This window comes from Convolutriloba macropyga, chromosome 5, assembly GCF_964194025.1.
Source record: "Convolutriloba macropyga chromosome 5, txConMacr16.3, whole genome shotgun sequence".
NCBI classification, from domain to species: domain Eukaryota; kingdom Metazoa; phylum Xenacoelomorpha; order Acoela; family Convolutidae; genus Convolutriloba; species Convolutriloba macropyga.
In genome coordinates, this window is record NC_134472.1 from 64,019,740 (window position 1) to 64,041,987 (window position 22,248).

General features: G+C 33.5%; 1 protein-coding gene across 9 annotated transcripts in view; it reads right to left on the minus strand.

Annotated features, from left to right (window-relative positions):
* Nucleotides 1-22,248, minus strand: part of LOC142339546 (MAP/microtubule affinity-regulating kinase 3-like) — a 125,541-nt gene that overhangs the window by 63,077 nt on the left and 40,216 nt on the right. For 7 of the 9 annotated variants that reach the window (XM_075389670.1, XM_075389673.1, XM_075389667.1 and 4 more), the window contains exons 12-13: nucleotides 19,829-20,115; nucleotides 17,730-17,744 (exon numbers count right to left, since the gene is read on the minus strand). In XM_075389670.1, the coding sequence (XP_075245785.1) occupies nucleotides 17,730-17,744; nucleotides 19,829-20,115 (302 nt within the window). The remainder of the gene's footprint in view (nucleotides 1-17,729; nucleotides 17,745-19,828; nucleotides 20,116-22,248) is intronic. The other 2 variants (XM_075389671.1, XM_075389664.1) reach the window with 1 other exon arrangement.

Consider the following 22,248-nt stretch of genomic DNA (forward strand, 5'->3'; position numbering starts at 1 on the left):
GATATGCGGTAGTTTTTTCTGCTTAAAAGCTCATATTTGGTTGTCGGTTAAACCCCCTGCCGGCCAAGTCGGAGATTGCCGAAGTACACTGAGTCGATGAAAATGGAACGCTTAATTTTAAATAGCTGGTTTTTAATTGCTGGTTACAAAATCAAAAATTTCCTTGAACAAAAAACTATCTTTTGTGATTATGCCGAGCTCTCTACTACTATATCTGAGCCAGGAATAGCATAGCTTTTTATACCTGCCTGTAATTTAAACATTTCATAGTAGTTCACTGTCCCAATTTTTCGATTTCGATTTACTGTCTTCCGATCTATTGCTCTACTTTTGAGATTGACTGCAACTTTAACATGCACACTACATAAGCTCAACTATGATAAAGTGGGGCAGGGTCTATACGTTAGTTGGTAAGCAGGGAAAGACAGCCCGGACTGTTACACAAGAACAACTAACAACCCTAACTAGTTAAGAAGTAGTCACAGGCAAAAGTGGAGGCAGTTAAAGTGGGGAATCGGGCAATCGCAGGGTCCACCACCACCACTACCACTTAATTTCTACTTCTAATGAAAGTAATACAACTAGTACAGATTCTAGTTGGAAGGTAAAAAAGAGCAGTCGCAACATAGCAATCAAGGTATTGCCTTATGCAGTATTCTTGTATACATGCATGTGTAAACGTATGAGTGTTTTAGTCAGCTATGTATTATACGATTGGGTGCATTGAGTGTCGCTGATTTTGATTCATTCTCTTATTTATAACCCTTTCCAACCACTGTTGCTTTTACTTACTTCACCTGGTTTTCACTACATTTTAACTAACTGTTCAAACCGGCCTGGCTGCTATATCACTCTCAACAATAAACACACAGTCAAGGTTCCGCTTTCCCTTTTAATGAACTCCAAATTTTATGCCTATTATAAGCAGCACAGTCACGAATACGATATACTTAATTGAGCCACTTATGAATACGAGGACACAACTCTAATTAGTACATTGAATATTTTAAACAACCCTACAAACAAAGACCGTTAAACTTTCGGCAAAAATACCTTGACACAGAGAACAGTCTCTCTATCACTGAATTAAATTTAATTGTTCCGACCCTCTTGAGGGGGGAGGAACTATATACTCAACTGGGTTTTTTTTTTTTTTTGTTCAGTGAATTTTCGCCGCTCGATATATTCATCGTAGAGAGTTGAGACTGGTATCATTAGAAAGCTCGTTCAGCGTAGAATATGGAATTAAAAAGATTTTTTTAATTTTCGTTTTCTACAGGGAGTTATCGAGGCTTAAACTTCTGAGAAAAGAAGAGTGAATTCACGTTGTTTTTATTCACATTTTCCGGAATTTTTGCCTAAATTTTCGTCAATTTTGCTAAAATTTGTTATAATTTTTAAGAATAGTGTCGTTGATTTCATTTTTGAAGACGAACAAGCATTTTTGATTGTTTTGATTTAATTTTTTGGTCAAAAAATCTGGATAAACATTTCAAAATTTAGCCTTTTTCATCAACAACAGCACGAAATAAGCTACTTTAGTCCACTTTGATTAAATTTGCCTACAGTACACCCCCAAACAACACTCATACAATCTTTGTAGACTCAGAGGGGGGCTATTTCTACTTCAGAGTCCGCAGAGAGTGCCTTGTAGTTAAAACTTTGCCGTTTTTTGCTAACTTTACTCGTTGATTATCAAAAATGCAAAATTTATTTTGAGTTTCAACTCAGAAATTATCTATATCTACAACATTTGAAAAATCAATTGTTCTTAGCGGACAATAAGTATTAACAGGGGTAGTTTTGGGCCATTCTTGGACTGTTACAATCCAAAAAAAAATCGGGTTGTAATCAGTCGGTCTTTTTTTTTTAAAAAAAGACTTTTTTTAATAATAAAGAACAGAACATATCAAATCAAAGCTCAGGAGTGATAGGTCCAACCAATTCGCTTGCGAAACAGCTCCAGGCTAATTCATTTAGTTTTTTAATTGAAAGTTTATGGTGGTTTTTTTTAAAAATAATTGACTTTTCAATAAATAATGGCTTAATTAACTTTTCCTCTATTTTTTTCTTAATTTGTTCAACTTCCAGCTTAGTGTCAGCAAAAAAAGACTGCTTCTTCTTTCTACTGAGTTAACATTTATTCTCGGTTGCAGTTTTAAGCCTGAAATTATTGTTTTCTGGCTTTGATACTACAAGATTTTAGATTTTTGTTTGTTTTGATATTTGCCAGTTTTTCATGTTTTCTAATTTTGTCACATTATCACATTATTGACAGTTCTCATGTCACCTTATTAGCATTCAAATTAAAACACAATTGAACATATTAAAATCTTGAAAGATATAAATCATCGTTTTAATGGCCTCGACGCCTCTTTCTTGAAGAAATCAATTGAATTTTTTAATTTTGTCTTAACTGTCATTTATACTTTGTCGTTTCGGTCGTATGAAATTTCCTGTTTAGTGATAGCTTTAATTGGCTTTTCATGGAAGAATAGAAAAACCGATATTCTGATATTAGCAGATAGCTGATGGCTTTTATGACTTTCAAACCCATCGTTTTCCAAAATTAAAAAATAATTTTTTAACTTCGCAATTTTGTTCTTTTTATGTTTCTTTTTGTTACCTAATCTCGTTAGTTGATTACAGGTCAAATATGACATTATGGGTGTCAAGGGAATAAAAGGGATTAGTGTCCAAAAATCTTTTTTTTAAAGATTTTGTTATGACCTTACTGGCTTCGACACCGCTTTTTCACAAAAAAAAATTAAATTAATTTGATTTTTGTCATATTTGACGTTCTTTTTGTAGATGCAAGAAATATTCTGGATAATTACAGGTCTCGAGGGTTTCTTTTTCATGAAAAAACGACGATATTTAAATAGTTCTTTTTGTAATTAATGCCTTTCATGACATTGAATGTAATTTTGTTTCGAAAAAAAAATTAAAAGTATTACATACTTTAGCACTCCGCTTTTTTGTCTACTTGTTACCTAGTCTTACTAATGAATGGCCACGTACTACATTATAACTGTTTGAAGAAGGCGCAATCAAATATATTTTGAGTGCCAAAATTTGGCTTGACGGTTTTGACAGCGTTTTCTGGCAAGTTTCAATTTAAATTTTGTTTGTTCTTTGTTGTTCTTTTTAGCCGCTCTAAAAAATGAATAAGGTCAGGTCCTAATGCCCTTCTATAGAAGCAGTGGTAATCGCAAATTTGTGGTAATATTAATTTATTCCTAATGGTATTTATTACTTTGAAGTTAATTGTTTCAAAAAAAAAAGTTAATTTTTTTTACTTTTCTGTTTTTGTTCTTTTTTGTATAATTATTACCCAACCTTTCTATGGACTGGTCGCATATGTTTTGTGGTGATTTTTAAGTTATTTTTGTTTAGTTTCAGGTTTATCTGACGGTATGTTGACTTTGTTATTAAATTTAGTTTTTAAGAGGGACATAAATTTTTTGATATAATTAATGTTTGTTGTTGTTGTTGTTTGATTTTGCTGTTCGTTTTGACTCGCTCTCTTAATATTGACATATTACAGCAATCTAATGCATCAATTTTTACTCCACTGAGTTATTTGTTTTGGAGGTTATCTTATCGTTCATACGGAATTTTTTGAAAAAGACTTGGGCTTTTTTGGGATTCGCAAAAAATAATTTTTGGGTTTTTCTATCTGTTCCTCATTTGGTCGCCCATCCACAAAATTGTGGATGGGCGGGGTCGGAACCTTATGTGCCATTGCACATTACCGAGCCGCCTTGTTATCTTATATACTACAAACAAAGCTGGCAGATCGCCACATAACATCCGCTGCTAATAAAAAATTACTGACTTAAAATTCTATCCTTATTTTCTAAACAAATTTTGGCCATCTTCCACGAAATACAACTTTAATCTCGTTAGGGTGACCTCTTTTCACTTTCAGGTAGAGTTCACATTTTTAAACAAGCTCTTTAATATATGAGCGCAAGTCATTTTGAATGAAGTAAGTGATGTATGATCAGAATAATTATTTCACGATTGACCAAAAAACTCAAATCAAAAGTTACAACTGACGTCACAAAGTCACAAAAACTTAGTTGCATAGCGGTAAAAGTCAGTAAGAGTCATTGTTTGACAACTTGGCGCGTGATCAAATACTCGCAACAAAAAATCCTTAATTAAAAAACTTAACGGACAAGTCATAAATTACCATCGCAAGACCTAAAGCAACTAATGACCAGACAATTAAACTCGTTAAAGAATATTCTTTGAGAGTCAACAAAGCATATGACGAAAACAAACAAAACGAAAAAGATCGATACAAAACTTTCTCATTTCTTTTTGAGAAAATTAGAGGTGCCAGTCTTGAAACTTAGAACAAGGTTTAAAAATATTCATCAACGAGAACATTAAAAAAAGGAAAATCGGTTAAAAACAAATTGTTTTTGAAAACTTGTGGCACCATAGTCAACAAAACAGAAAAATATGATTTTTATCTTTCAAATAGATAATAGGATTCCACGTTATGATCTTCTTTTAATTTACCAATTCAGAAAGTAACAAAAAACGAAAAACATTGTGTCCGACTAAATAAAAACTTTAGCTACACAATGAAACCATTAATGGAACAATACTGCCCTATTCTGATGACTCAATTTTTCTAGTTATCAAATATCAACTTGATAGAAACCAAAAAATTGAAGGACCATTTTAAAGTATCATGTGCAGTTATCGAGTTTGATTGAAATTTTATGGTAACACACCCGCGGATTGACTAAAATTAGCAACCAGTGATTCCCATGACTCTTATTTGGATTGAACGATGAAATATAAAACTGAAAAATAATTGCGCAAAAAAAAATTGCGAGCTATTTTGGTTGGATTTTTTAGCCGGAAATAAGTCTGTTTCCCAAGGAGAGGATACAGTGATTGGTATTAAAACTAATAAACACAGAACCTGCTGGCAAATAAACCTAATAAGATTATGCGCTTTATAGGTTTATGCCGTTTATATTTTTCACTTTTAATTTCACGTTTTCAACTGGCAACCAGAGGAAACGTTTAATTAATAGTGTCAAGTCACAAATATCAAAAACATCAAATGTCTAGATTAAATCGGAGCATAGCTGGTAGATTGCCAGATTGAAATTAGCCTAGCCAAACAGCTTTAAAGCTAAAGGTTGAAATGGCGGATAAATAAAAGTAGAGTGAAATTATGTTTCATAAAGTATAAAAGAAGCAGGACAAGTCCTGACAATCCAAAAGGCAAATTAGAAAACGCCTTCGGAAAATAAGTAATACGTATTTTAGAACATAGATATCAAAATTCTCATAACAAAAACCAACAAGACAAGAAGCTACTCAGATGAAATATCCTAAGGAATCAGATACAAAAGAAGCGCAAAACGCCTGGTTTTAGGGGCAAGCGAAACAAAGATACAAAAAGTTAAAATAAAGAAAAACTGGCAACCAGAGGTAACTTTTTTGAAAACAGTGACATCAGTAGGATTAAAAACACCAATTCAGATATTAAACTCCTTGACATCATGTATCGAGCGTTGAGACAGCACATAACATCTTTTTAATTTCCACCGAGAGACAAATTGATAAAAGTAACAAGAACTGCAGGCCAGATTTAAAAAATCTCCAAAACATTATTCACAAAATGGTATTCAAGTCATCAAAACAGTCAGATAAAAATTTAAACTGCCATAAAAGAAGGGGTTCAGACCTGTCATTAATGAGACTACGTGAGAAAAAAAGAAATTAGGGAAAAACAAAAAAATATATGGAAAAAAGTTTATTGATAGGGTCAAGTCCTTAATTTCATCAAATGTTTAGATTAAAGCGGAGCCTAGCTGGGAGATTGCGAGTTTGCAATTAGCCTAGTCAAACAACTTTCACGCTAAAGATTGAAATGGCGCGAAAATAAAGGTAAAGTGAAATTATGTTTCAAAGTATAAAAGCAGGACAAGTCCTGACTTACAATCCAAGAGGCAGAATTAGAAAACGCTTTCAGAAAATGAACAATACGTATTTTGGAAAACAGATGGTTACAAAATTATCGAAACAAAAACCCACACGACACGAAGCTTCTCAGATGAAAAATCCTAAGGAAGTAGATACAAAACAAGCGCAAAACGCCTGGGTTTAAGGGCAAGCAAAACAAAGTTACAAAAACAGTAAAAACCTAGATTAAATCGGAACATAGCTGGCAGATTGCGAGAAAATAGACGCGATAGCTGCGTAGATCTGCAGTCTCAAAAAGATAATAAAAAACAGACCAAAGAAATTACTTCTTTTCATTAAATGCTGTTATATTTTAAATGCTGTTATCATTAAATGCTGTTATCACATGGTATATTTTGATTGCGAATCTGTATCACATATTGCTGCTTTCATTAGCTGCTCTTAACTAACCTACAATTAGAGTGACACACTCACGTGACCTTGAATTAAAGAGAAGTAACGAAAAGTCCACTTGAGAAGGATGTCTTTTTTGAGAAGGAGTTAAAGTCGCACGTGACCAAAAATTTAATCACAAAATGGAATAAAATAACTCGCCCTACTAAGAGTAAAAAATGTTATCATGCACGCAATTCAACAAACAATGACACGTTATATGGTTGTAATAAAAATCTTGAGAAAATAAAAAACCAAGAGAACGCCAATAATCGCCTCAGCTATCGCTTTGTGGCTAATAAAATAACTTCTCTCCAAAAGAAAGCCAAATGGAACTGTCATTAATAAGACTAATTACAAAAAAACGACCGAAGCGAGAAAACAAAAATATTGGTCATGAAAACACAGCTTGCAAGTCTAACAATTAGATAAACGTAAAAACGATTAGCTATCAACAAACTTTTAAAAAATTATGCCCGCAAGGGATAGAGACCTTTCTTCAATGAAACTGTGTGATAAGATATCAAACAGAACAGACAATACGGGCAATTCAATGGTCTTTTCTTTAAAAAAAAACAAGTGAACATCACAATACACAAATTGGAACATCAATTTTAACTCAATTATTCTTGATTCAAATGATCAAACAGATTTGTCATTGGGGGAGGAACTATATACTCAACTGGGTTTTTTTTTGTTCAGTGAATTTTCGCCGCTCGATATATTCATCGTAGAGAGTTGAGACTGGTATCATTAGAAAGCTCGTTCAGCGTAGAATATGGAATTAAAAAGATTTTTTTAATTTTCGTTTTCTACAGGGAGTTATCGAGGCTTAAACTTCTGAGAAAAGAAGAGTGAATTCACGTTGTTTTTATTCACATTTTCCGGAATTTTTGCCTAAATTTTCGTCAATTTTGCTAAAATTTGTTATAATTTTTAAGAATAGTGTCGTTGATTTCATTTTTGAAGACGAACAAGCATTTTTGATTGTTTTGATTTAATTTTTTGGTCAAAAAATCTGGATAAACATTTCAAAATTTAGCCTTTTTCATCAACAACAGCACGAAATAAGCTACTTTAGTCCACTTTGATTAAATTTGCCTACAGTACACCCCCAAACAACACTCATACAATCTTTGTAGACTCAGAGGGGGGCTATTTCTACTTCAGAGTCCGCAGAGAGTGCCTTGTAGTTAAAACTTTGCCGTTTTTTGCTAACTTTACTCGTTGATTATCAAAAATGCAAAATTTATTTTGAGTTTCAACTCAGAAATTATCTATATCTACAACATTTGAAAAATCAATTGTTCTTAACGGACAATAAGTATTAACAGGGGTAGTTTTGGGCCATTCTTGGACTGTTACAATCCAAAAAAAAATCGGGTTGTAATCAGTCGGTCTTTTTTTTTTAAAAAAAGACTTTTTTTAATAATAAAGAACAGAACATATCAAATCAAAGCTCAGGAGTGATAGGTCCAACCAATTCGCTTGCGAAACAGCTCCAGGCTAATTCATTTAGTTTTTTAATTGAAAGTTTATGGTGGTTTTTTTTAAAAATAATTGACTTTTCAATAAATAATGGCTTAATTAACTTTTCCTCTATTTTTTTCTTAATTTGTTCAACTTCCAGCTTAGTGTCAGCAAAAAAAGACTGCTTCTTCTTTCTACTGAGTTAACATTTATTCTCGGTTGCAGTTTTAAGCCTGAAATTATTGTTTTCTGGCTTTGATACTACAAGATTTTAGATTTTTGTTTGTTTTGATATTTGCCAGTTTTTCATGTTTTCTAATTTTGTCACATTATCACATTATTGACAGTTCTCATGTCACCTTATTAGCATTCAAATTAAAACACAATTGAACATATTAAAATCTTGAAAGATATAAATCATCGTTTTAATGGCCTCGACGCCTCTTTCTTGAAGAAATCAATTGAATTTTTTAATTTTGTCTTAACTGTCATTTATACTTTGTCGTTTCGGTCGTATGAAATTTCCTGTTTAGTGATAGCTTTCATTGGCTTTTCATGGAAGAATAGAAAAACCGATATTCTGATATTAGCAGATAGCTGATGGCTTTTATGACTTTCAAACCCATCGTTTTCCAAAATTAAAAAATAATTTTTTAACTTCGCAATTTTGTTCTTTTTATGTTTCTTTTTGTTACCTAATCTCGTTAGTTGATTACAGGTCAAATATGACATTATGGGTGTCAAGGGAATAAAAGGGATTAGTGTCCAAAAATCTTTTTTTTAAAGATTTTGTTATGACCTTACTGGCTTCGACACCGCTTTTTCACAAAAAAAAATTAAATTAATTTGATTTTTGTCATATTTGACGTTCTTTTTGTAGATGCAAGAAATATTCTGGATAATTACAGGTCTCGAGGGTTTCTTTTTCATGAAAAAACGACGATATTTAAATAGTTCTTTTTGTAATTAATGCCTTTCATGACATTGAATGTAATTTTGTTTCGAAAAAAAAATTAAAAGTATTACATACTTTAGCACTCCGCTTTTTTGTCTACTTGTTACCTAGTCTTACTAATGAATGGCCACGTACTACATTATAACTGTTTGAAGAAGGCGCAATCAAATATATTTTGAGTGCCAAAATTTGGCTTGACGGTTTTGACAGCGTTTTCTGGCAAGTTTCAATTTAAATTTTGTTTGTTCTTTGTTGTTCTTTTTAGCCGCTCTAAAAAATGAATAAGGTCAGGTCCTAATGCCCTTCTATAGAAGCAGTGGTAATCGCAAATTTGTGGTAATATTAATTTATTCCTAATGGTATTTATTACTTTGAAGTTAATTGTTTCAAAAAAAAAAGTTAATTTTTTTTACTTTTCTGTTTTTGTTCTTTTTTGTATAATTATTACCCAACCTTTCTATGGACTGGTCGCATATGTTTTGTGGTGATTTTTAAGTTATTTTTGTTTAGTTTCAGGTTTATCTGACGGTATGTTGACTTTGTTATTAAATTTAGTTTTTAAGAGGGACATAAATTTTTTGATATAATTAATGTTTGTTGTTGTTGTTGTTTGATTTTGCTGTTCGTTTTGACTCGCTCTCTTAATATTGACATATTACAGCAATCTAATGCATCAATTTTTACTCCACTGAGTTATTTGTTTTGGAGGTTATCTTATCGTTCATACGGAATTTTTTGAAAAAGACTTGGGCTTTTTTGGGATTCGCAAAAAATAATTTTTGGGTTTTTCTATCTGTTCCTCATTTGGTCGCCCATCCACAAAATTGTGGATGGGCGGGGTCGGAACCTTATGTGCCATTGCACATTACCGAGCCGCCTTGTTATCTTATATACTACAAACAAAGCTGGCAGATCGCCACATAACATCCGCTGCTAATAAAAAATTACTGACTTAAAATTCTATCCTTATTTTCTAAACAAATTTTGGCCATCTTCCACGAAATACAACTTTAATCTCGTTAGGGTGACCTCTTTTCACTTTCAGGTAGAGTTCACATTTTTAAACAAGCTCTTTAATATATGAGCGCAAGTCATTTTGAATGAAGTAAGTGATGTATGATCAGAATAATTATTTCACGATTGACCAAAAAACTCAAATCAAAAGTTACAACTGACGTCACAAAGTCACAAAAACTTAGTTGCATAGCGGTAAAAGTCAGTAAGAGTCATTGTTTGACAACTTGGCGCGTGATCAAATACTCGCAACAAAAAATCCTTAATTAAAAAACTTAACGGACAAGTCATAAATTACCATCGCAAGACCTAAAGCAACTAATGACCAGACAATTAAACTCGTTAAAGAATATTCTTTGAGAGTCAACAAAGCATATGACGAAAACAAACAAAACGAAAAAGATCGATACAAAACTTTCTCATTTCTTTTTGAGAAAATTAGAGGTGCCAGTCTTGAAACTTAGAACAAGGTTTAAAAATATTCATCAACGAGAACATTAAAAAAAGGAAAATCGGTTAAAAACAAATTGTTTTTGAAAACTTGTGGCACCATAGTCAACAAAACAGAAAAATATGATTTTTATCTTTCAAATAGATAATAGGATTCCACGTTACGATCTTCTTTTAATTTACCAATTCAGAAAGTAACAAAAAACGAAAAACATTGTGTCCGACTAAATAAAAACTTTAGCTACACAATGAAACCATTAATGGAACAATACTGCCCTATTCTGATGACTCAATTTTTCTAGTTATCAAATATCAACTTGATAGAAACCAAAAAATTGAAGGACCATTTTAAAGTATCATGTGCAGTTATCGAGTTTGATTGAAATTTTATGGTAACACACCCGCGGATTGACTAAAATTAGCAACCAGTGATTCCCATGACTCTTATTTGGATTGAACGATGAAATATAAAACTGAAAAATAATTGCGCAAAAAAAAATTGCGAGCTATTTTGGTTGGATTTTTTAGCCGGAAATAAGTCTGTTTCCCAAGGAGAGGATACAGTGATTGGTATTAAAACTAATAAACACAGAACCTGCTGGCAAATAAACCTAATAAGATTATGCGCTTTATAGGTTTATGCCGTTTATATTTTTCACTTTTAATTTCACGTTTTCAACTGGCAACCAGAGGAAACGTTTAATTAATAGTGTCAAGTCACAAATATCAAAAACATCAAATGTCTAGATTAAATCGGAGCATAGCTGGTAGATTGCCAGATTGAAATTAGCCTAGCCAAACAGCTTTAAAGCTAAAGGTTGAAATGGCGGATAAATAAAAGTAGAGTGAAATTATGTTTCATAAAGTATAAAAGAAGCAGGACAAGTCCTGACAATCCAAAAGGCAAATTAGAAAACGCCTTCGGAAAATAAGTAATACGTATTTTAGAACATAGATATCAAAATTCTCATAACAAAAACCAACAAGACAAGAAGCTACTCAGATGAAATATCCTAAGGAATCAGATACAAAAGAAGCGCAAAACGCCTGGTTTTAGGGGCAAGCGAAACAAAGATACAAAAAGTTAAAATAAAGAAAAACTGGCAACCAGAGGTAACTTTTTTGAAAACAGTGACATCAGTAGGATTAAAAACACCAATTCAGATATTAAACTCCTTGACATCATGTATCGAGCGTTGAGACAGCACATAACATCTTTTTAATTTCCACCGAGAGACAAATTGATAAAAGTAACAAGAACTGCAGGCCAGATTTAAAAAATCTCCAAAACATTATTCACAAAATGGTATTCAAGTCATCAAAACAGTCAGATAAAAATTTAAACTGCCATAAAAGAAGGGGTTCAGACCTGTCATTAATGAGACTACGTGAGAAAAAAAGAAATTAGGGAAAAACAAAAAAATATATGGAAAAAAGTTTATTGATAGGGTCAAGTCCTTAATTTCATCAAATGTTTAGATTAAAGCGGAGCCTAGCTGGGAGATTGCGAGTTTGCAATTAGCCTAGTCAAACAACTTTCACGCTAAAGATTGAAATGGCGCGAAAATAAAGGTAAAGTGAAATTATGTTTCAAAGTATAAAAGCAGGACAAGTCCTGACTTACAATCCAAGAGGCAGAATTAGAAAACGCTTTCAGAAAATGAACAATACGTATTTTGGAAAACAGATGGTTACAAAATTATCGAAACAAAAACCCACACGACACGAAGCTTCTCAGATGAAAAATCCTAAGGAAGTAGATACAAAACAAGCGCAAAACGCCTGGGTTTAAGGGCAAGCAAAACAAAGTTACAAAAACAGTAAAAACCTAGATTAAATCGGAACATAGCTGGCAGATTGCGAGAAAATAGACGCGATAGCTGCGTAGATCTGCAGTCTCAAAAAGATAATAAAAAACAGACCAAAGAAATTACTTCTTTTCATTAAATGCTGTTATATTTTAAATGCTGTTATCATTAAATGCTGTTATCACATGGTATATTTTGATTGCGAATCTGTATCACATATTGCTGCTTTCATTAGCTGCTCTTAACTAACCTACAATTAGAGTGACACACTCACGTGACCTTGAATTAAAGAGAAGTAACGAAAAGTCCACTTGAGAAGGATGTCTTTTTTGAGAAGGAGTTAAAGTCGCACGTGACCAAAAATTTAATCACAAAATGGAATAAAATAACTCGCCCTACTAAGAGTAAAAAATGTTATCATGCACGCAATTCAACAAACAATGACACGTTATATGGTTGTAATAAAAATCTTGAGAAAATAAAAAACCAAGAGAACGCCAATAATCGCCTCAGCTATCGCTTTGTGGCTAATAAAATAACTTCTCTCCAAAAGAAAGCCAAATGGAACTGTCATTAATAAGACTAATTACAAAAAAACGACCGAAGCGAGAAAACAAAAATATTGGTCATGAAAACACAGCTTGCAAGTCTAACAATTAGATAAACGTAAAAACGATTAGCTATCAACAAACTTTTAAAAAATTATGCCCGCAAGGGATAGAGACCTTTCTTCAATGAAACTGTGTGATAAGATATCAAACAGAACAGACAATACGGGCAATTCAATGGTCTTTTCTTTAAAAAAAAAACAAGTGAACATCACAATACACAAATTGGAACATCAATTTTAACTCAATTATTCTTGATTCAAATGATCAAACAGATTTGTCATCGCAGGGACTAAGTGACAAGAAAGGAAAAATGACAGTAAGTAGGGCCAAATGTTTAAAAAAAAACAAGAAATTACTTAAGTCACAAAAACCATCGGTTACAATTTGAAGACATCAACTAACTTCAATTATGCATCATTATAAAGCCGATCAGATTTGCCATTATTAATACTAAGCGACAAAAGCAATAATGTCAAAAACAATGAGCGCTCTATTGACGTCTAAAATGAGTTTTAAGAAATTGCCTTTCGAACTGCTCAGTTTGCTCCCTTTAGAAAAATCTAGCGTGATTAAAATCACTACTCCACTTTGACTTCTCATTGTTATTTAAAAAGTCAACAAACGTGTGAACATATTTCTGAAAAAGTAGCCGAAAGACTACTGAATTGTCTCTAAGTAAAACTCAATTTCCGCACTAGCGAACAACTAAACTAATCGAACTATTAAATAATTATGCCATTCTATTTGAAACATTAAACGGAGGAAGCAATTTGGACCCGAAAAGAAAAACATGGTAACATTTTTCGAATCGTCTTCACCATCGAAAAACAAGAACGAATACTGCTAGCTATCGACCGCGACCACCAAACACTTTCAATTATGCATCATTATTCAATCATTTAGACCTGTTATTAAAGATACTTAATGACAAGAGAGCGAAAAAGACAGCAAATACGGGCAAAAAAACCGGGTCTTTCCCATTATAGCCCCCCATTAAATTATAGCCCCCCATTATGGTATAATTACCATGATTGGGGGGGGGGGCTATAGGTTATCTGACCACTAAGCTGGGGGGCCATAATGGGAAAGACCCAAATTACCAATATTTTCTGAAAACAAGAAGTGTTAAATTCACAAAAACTATTAGCTATGAGCTCAAACCATACACTATTTCATTGATGCTTCCCTAGAAAGCGGACGAGGGTTATCACTAATGAAATTAAAAAACAAAACAACAAATACGGGCAAAACTCTTGAAAAACTTAGTAACCTATTTCTTTTTTAAACCAAATAGTATTAAAGTCATAAAAACTATCATCTGCCCATTGAGAGGTGCACACGATTGCATTACAAGACATGTAAACATTTGAAGCATTTGTGGAGAAATGTCATTGGAAACATAAACCAAATTGTGGTAAGTGACAAAAACGGAAAACTTATTCACAAACATTAATTTATCACTACATTTTTCAAGCAATTTTGAAAGCACTTTACGTTCTTCAACTACCGGCTGCTTCGCTCCCTCTACTCCTTCAGCGTGACTAAGATACCGACTCTAAAGTTATCTCTATGAAACCAACTATTCGAAAAGAGTAATCAGATCTAAAAAAGCGCACCAGCAAAAATCCAAATTCTTTATTGCAAAACAAATAAGCCGGCAAATATAGCCAGCTGAGATGATGAAGGAGGCTATTAATTAAACATACCCGGCAGATTGCCGGAAAATAGCCGCCGTTGATTCCAATAAGCATGATTGGGATTGAACGAATAGAATATATTGAAAAAAAAAAGATTTTTGTACAAAAATATTTTTTAAGTCCGATTTATTTTGATGGCATTTCGTAGTTGAACATACTTCTGTTTCTTAGAGAGAGGCTACAGGGGCTACTATCAACACCAATAAGCATTAGAGGTGGTAACTAAGACTTATAGGAACGACGTTGAAATAGCGGGCATCTAAAATTGGGCTTTATGGGTTTATCCCGTTTCTATTTCTGACTTCAATTTTTTATACCGACTCTGTTCATTTTGAATTGCTTTGCTTAGCAACTGATGTTCAAATTCACTTTTAGCAGAATGAGAGAAGAGAGAAACTAGCCTAGAGAAGTCAAAAAGATTTCACGCAAAATGTCGAAAAAGCGGCAAAATGGTAAAGCGAAAAAAAGTTTGACGAAGTAAAAAAAACATAGCAGGACAAGTCCTGACGTACAATTCAAAGAATTTTCATTGACTAAAAAAACTAGACCTAAAACGGACTATGAACGGATTGGAAAAACCATTTAGAAAAAAATTCGATCCAAAAAATCGAAAAAAAGAGTAAAAATCAAAGTGAAATTGCCGCATGTGAACAAAAAACCACTAGCGAGAAAGCGAATTTTTGTTCAAACACCGTTTTCTCACTCTACTTTAAATTTAGAGCAAAAAAATTTCACGCCGCAAAACCACTCGCTTTTTCGCTACACTTCCTGTTTCGGCGTGACCAAAATCACTACTCCAAATTGACTTCAAAAATCATGAAAATGTGTGAACAGATCTTAAAAAAAAAGACAGCGCCCCAATACAATTCAAATTCTTTGAATTGTAAAAAAATACGAGCGCAATAATAGCCGGCTGAGAAGATGAGGGCGGCTATTAATCAATGACAAGCCTGATAATTCTTTCCAGGGCTTCCAGAAACCGCGATACGATACAATACTCAATATCAAGTTAGAAATAATGGAGTCTCTGATACCAGAAGCACCCAAAAAATTGAAAACAATTTTTCAATTTTTATAGTTGTTCTACGAGAAATAGTTTACAACACGGGTTGAGAGTATTGTATCGTACCTTTAGGTACGATACAATGTGAAACAGAATAGATCCAAAAACAGGGGTGTAGAACAGACTAGATCCAAAAATGCTGTCTCCGAGCCAAATGAGGCTGCAGATTAACTTTCAAAAACCTCTATAATGAGCCGGTAACTGCTGTTCACTCAAATGTAAAGAACTATTATCTTGATTTTCATTTCTGTCGTTTTCAGAAAAAAGAAACAGTTGAAAGTAAAACTGGTTAACAAGGCATACGATAATAGGCGAAAGCTCGATTAGGCAAAACTAAATTTTGTAGCCATACGGCGAAAATTTTCAGAGAAAATTAGACAAATACAATTGAAACACATAACCTCAAAAGTTTAGAACTATCGGGCGTATAGAGTTTAAAGCCATAGGCCCTGCTAAATTTGAAAAAAAAAATGGCATAAATGGGAGATGAGCATGCTGGCTGAAGTTCTGCAAATACTCAACATTTGGATCAATAAGTTTATACATGAACACATATGAACAATATGCATTTATTAAAATCTAGCACAGCTATGGTTTGGAAGTATTGATTTTCAACGAAAATTTATTGCATAGAACGTAAGCATCAATAAAAAATATCTATTATATCATTTTTGGGGTTACAGCTACAATTGCTTGATTTTTAATTTTTTTAGTAAAGTATTCTAAAAGTGCCTTCAATCTACCTCGACACTCTTGTTTCAGTAAAATGCAAATATCGCTCTTACAATTCGCAAAACTTAGATTTTAGGGGTGCTAAATTAACCGCTATATAGGGCTGGGGCCGCTTGCAGAAAAGATCCCCATATTTAAAAAAACCTTTGACGATGTTTTTGTACGCTCTTGTGATAAATACAGTTAAGAGGAACAATTAGATGCTTTCTATCGTCAAGTCATTTTGAAGTATCGTCTTTAAGTGCTTCAATTGGTTGTCACCCAACTTGCACAAAACGTACGGTGACAATTTTTGCCTAATCGAGCGTTGATATCATGACTTAAATTTAGTTCGTTGAAAGCGGGTTATGGGAAATGAGGCGAAATATCGACTAGGAAGAAATTCGTGTTAGACAAAAAATGCCATTATCCATTAGAAAAACATTTTGAACAAAACATTTGTTGACGTCAGGTGGAAACCAATTAAAACACTTTGAAGACGTACTTTAGAATCAACTTGACGCTATAAAATCGTGTCCATAACAATTTCATTGACATAAAGATGAATTAAAATAGTGCAACTTAAATGTGCTATTTTGTCAAACTATTAAATCATTTCTACACCCCTGCAAAACACATTCAAACAAACTCTGATTGCAGTTTTTTCATTTTTTCTGCTAGCCCCCCCCCCCCCCCCCCGCTTAGTTAGGCACCCCCCATTTATAAATGTGTAAACATATTGTTGAAGCTAAGTAATCTTATACGTGAACATATGAGCAATATGCACTTACTAAAAGCTAGTACAGCTATGGTTTGAAAGTATTACGTATTCAACTAAAATTTGTTGCAAATAACGTAAGCATCAATAAAAATTTCTGTATAAGATCAATTTTGGTGTTATCGGCTACAATAAGAGCTTGAATTTTAAAAACTTTTTTAAGGAAACTATTCTAAAAGTGCCTTCAATCTACCTAGACACTTGTTTCAATGAATTGCAAATATCGCTCTTAAAATTCGCGAAAACTTAGATTTTGGGGGGTCCAAATTTATTGGCTATATAAGGCTGGGGGGCGCTAGCAGAAAAGATCCGTTTTTTATGCTACTATCTTTTGAAGATAATTGTTAGGGACACTTGAGTACTTTATTGCGTCAAGTGGATTTTGAAGTAACTTTTTAATGTATTATAATAGTTATTCGCCTAATTACAACAAAAATCTAGTTCAAAACTTCCGTCCAATGGCTACAAAAATTCATTTCGCCTTATCGAGTTTTCGCCTAATATCATGTGCCCCTTGAGAGCACATAAAGATCAAAAATAGCGTCAATCGTTACGTGGTTACATATATTTCGATTGATAGTGAAAAACGAACGCCGCTTAGATTGTCGCGTTTTAATGAAATTTATTACTCATTTTGCGAACAATCCAGCACTTCTCTTGGTGAAATGAGTTCTCCTTAAAAATCAAATAATTATGAGCTCACTCAACATCTCAATGACTGTTAATAACATTTTTTGATGATTACATTGTATGTTAATTTGACGACATGATTAGTACCTCACCTGGCATTTACATATCTAAACAAACCACACAAACATGCAACTGGAGACAAGCGTACTCGGCCAAAGTTTTGAAGCAATCCGATTTTAGCCGAATACTGATAAGTAACTCTCAATTTTATTCCAAACATTCTTATAGTCAATTGTCATGATCTGGCTCATTGAAGCACTGTTACATAGGTAAGTAAAGAGAGTACACAACTGTTTCATCATTTCCATGCATTCGCAAGATTCTCAAATGAATCCGTTAATAGTTATTGGCATAAGCACCATTTAAGTTTTTTTTAAGTCATTTTTATTATTTGATCATATCTACAAAAATGGCACTAACATAGCCGGCCGTATAATATAAATAGAAACAGATAAAGATATAGGTTCAAAAAATTATTGGCCCCGCTCAAAAAGCTATGTAAAAACCATTCAGCGATAAATTAATAAAGCTTGTTAAAATTAATTCGGCAGAAGTCTTATCAGGTACCTTCATTACACATCGTCAAAAAAATTAAACAAAGATAGATTAATTTTTTATCATTGAAAACTGTTAACAAGAATTTTTGAACAGCAAGCACATCAGAAATCATAATTATCAATTATAGGAATTTTTTCTGGGATCGTATTTCATCAAAATCAATTGTCAAAGTTTAATTTCAAAGTTCAAAAATTTAATTTTCTGCTTTTATTTGGCGGTGATTTGGTGTGATATTTAGGGAAGATAAAAACCAATGGGTTATAATTGTCAAATTTCGGAAATTTTTCCTTGTATACCCAATAACAATACGGTGACCATCAAATTTTACTTGCTATAAGAGTGCGTTTTCCAAGGAAAGTGGGAAAACATTGGTCACAAGACCGTTGGCTTTTTCGAAATTTGTTAAATAAACTGACAAACAAACGCTTCGGAGGGAAATTAGAAAAAAAATCTGGGGAAACTGAATAAAAGGGAGATATTTGATAGTCCTTTTACCTTTTTTTTCCAGTAATCTTTGGTTTTGCAAAATGTCACTTTATTCAAGTTAAAATTGCAAGTTTCCAATTTCAAAAAGAAAACAAATAAAGCAAACTAATCTGTTGCGGAGACAAACTTTCCAAAAACTGTCGCATTTCTCCGTTTTCCTCTCACATAAATACGATAGTAAGGCGCAAATTCTACTGGAAAAAGCCGCGCTCGGAAAAATTCACCAATTTTTAAATTTCAATGACAAGGGCGAGCAACTTGGTGTGTAAGCAAAAACCGACAAAAGTTTAGTTGGCGCATAATAATAAAGAAAAAGGATTGAAACAGAATACTGGAAAACAAGAAATTGTCAGAATTTTTCCAAGTGTCACAGTGTTCTAATTGGGTAATCATGGGGTGCATTTCGTGTTAGAAGCTAAAATTATACTTAATTTAGCATTTAAACTAAGGTTTTGTAAGCTTCATAAAGATACCAGCTAGAGACCGCTCTACTGAGCTTTGATTACCTAATGCACTATGACTTAATGACCGGTCATAATCGGTTCATCCCATTTCTTTTGATTTTGGTTTTTTGAGAGCTTATTTACTAAATTGCGTAATTCAATGGGTGAAAGAATTTATTACCCACACAATGAGGTAAGGAAAGAGTCAAACATAGACGTCTTCACTTATGTAAAACAGAAAACGAAAAAGAGGTAAAGCGAATTAAAAAGGAGCGCCTAAATAATGACCGTTGAGAGGCTGAAGGCGGCTTTTAAACATAACCAACTAACACCGGGCGAATCGCTTTCGAACAACCGACCATTGTTTAGCGTCGGTAGTAGCTTCGGATTTTGGGGATGCTAGCATTATGGTGTGCATTGTGGGGGGTGAGCGGATTGGGGGGTATCACGGGGGTCTAAATCGCCAGGTGGAGGAGGGCAGAGTGGTTAGGAGCGAAGGGGGTGCATGAATCGCATACTTAGAGGCTAGCAAGGCGTAAGGCCCTAAGAGAGCTGCTCATCCACTTAATCCCCTTTTTAAGGACAAAAAGTTGAAAGCGTCAGACGAAAAATTGGCCAAGCAAAAAAATCGCATTAAAAAAGACCGAAGAACTAATGCAATTTCATTAAACTTCATTTGAGAGCAATTAATAATCAGGACTCACTTTTCGAAGTTGACAGCAGGATCTGTGTTGTGAGGGGTGGTGGGCGCCATGCCATTGGATACAGTACCCGGAGATTCCTGATAGCTGCTAACTGCTCCAGCGTTGTTTGTTGTGTTTGGTAGGAGAGGGGAGGTGTTGGTAGTGATTCTACGGGAGGTGCTCTCCCCTCCTCCACCCACTTCTGCTCCAGCTGTTGGTGTTGGCGGTGTGTTGCCCTGTGCAGCTGAAGCAGTCGGACTCTGTCTGTCCGAACTGGCTGTGAATGAGGTGGAATGTTGGTTGGAGTCCTAAACACACTCGAACACAAAATATAGAAGATACAGAATTGAGTTGATAGATTTATGGTTGCAACATATAATACAAATTTAAGAAACAAAAATGTTTTTTTTTTTCACGAATTTTTTTACGACGGTTCAAAAATCGGACGTTATTTTGGTCACTATGCTTTATTATTGACAGTCTTCATTATATAGGACTCCTTTATTGACTTTGAAAGCACATTAAACGTTGATAGCTAGTGAGCTTAAAATATTTATCTTAGGTGACTCTAATGTGAACGTTAAAAAGTCACCCAGAGTACGGGAACGCATATACGATAAAAAAAACACCACGCATTTCAGGTGAAAGCTCACTTTCAATTAGTCAGTCATATAAATGGAGGCACTTACAAGTATCAAACGAGCAAATGACCCAATTTTCTAAAAGAAACCCAAAAAGCTGACTAGGCAGCTTATTTTTCCCAATTTAAATTTTAAAGAACATCAAAATTTTTTCCCAAATTAAAGAACATCAAAATATGTGCCAGAAACTATTTTTTCGCATCAGAAATTTTGATGCACTGATTTCGGAATCGCCAACAACATTAAAAAAATCTCAAACTCCTGAATTATACGGTCGGTCGAATTGTTGCTCTCAAACGACAGGTGGCGCCGCACTTTGAGTAAGCCGAGAGAGGGTTCAAAGGCAGTGAGAAATGATGGCATTAGAGCTTATTAAAGACCACTTCCAAGATATGAAAAAAATGAAAATTGCGCACTTTCGATTTGATTTTTTTGTAGCAAAACTGCCTCGAATCAAGTTACTGCTTAAATTCTGACCGAATAAAAATCACTCAAAAATCAATCAAGGCAGCAAACAAAAAATCGGTTGAGCAAAAAAATCCATTAAAAAAATCCATTAAGATAAATATAATTGCCACAAACGTTCTGTGAGGGCAATTAATTTCAGACAAAAAAGTAGCTAAGAACCAAGATTTAAGCAGCATTCTGTCGTTAAAAACTTTCAAGTCAAAAACAAGTTCACCCAATTCAGCAAACAAGAACTTAAAATTTCATACAAAATCCAAAGAATGAAATGCTTAAAACTTTGTTTGCAATTTAAAGCGAAACATTAAAAGCATCACTCTATCCTATAATCCGCACCAACGTTCTACGAAACATAGCCGGCAGATTAACGGAAAATAGCCGCCGTTGACCTCGCTGACCACCTTTAAGATTGGAACTGATCGAAAAAAAAATAAAGCGAAAAATTAACAATAGTCTAATACTTTTTTCTAAGTGTTCTAATTTCTTCTACAGTTACATAAGTTAAATTTGGTGAATTCTCGTTTAAAATTGGAGAACAATAGGCTTAATACTAATGCTAGCTAGCAGTATACTCTAAGGGAGGAAATTTCATAAACTAACGCATGAGAAAAGTTGACGACAGCCTAGTTTTCTTGAAAGTGTGAAGTGTTCTAATTTAGTCCGCAGTTTCATTAGATTCAATCAATTTTGCAATTTCAGCTTCTATATTGGAGGACAATAAGCTTAATACAAATACCAATTAGCAGTATACTCAAAGGAACTTGGATACCTTAACGCCCTAAGTCTTTAAACATTAACTCTTAGTGCTCGGTCTTTATTGGTTTATCCCGTTTTTTTTATTTCTTGATTTCGCCTTCTAACCTAAAATGTATTTGAGTAAAATTGCTAAATCAATTCTATATTCCATTCATTTGAAACAGTGAGTGACGTAAGTCAGAAATCAAAAGTAAAAAGTGGTGACTTATGTAAAACGAAAAAAAAGATACAGCCAACTAAAATAGCAGGACAAATCTTGAACTACAATTCCAAGAAATTCCATTGACTAAACAGAGAACTAGACCTAGAATGGACTATAAAACGATTGGAAAAACCATTTAGAAAAAATCCGAAAAAAAACAAATCAAAAAAATTAAGAAATTCGTATTTTTTGTTTCAGTGAAAAGTGCCCTGTCTGACTTCAAAGGCACCTTTTAGGAGCAAAACCTATAAAATAGCTCCAAAATAAAGATTGATCAAGTAAAACTATAGCGAGAAGCCTAAAATGAGCACAAAATCAAATAAAAACTTACTAAAAGAAATCGGCTAAAATTTACAAATTTACTCATTTATCTTTGA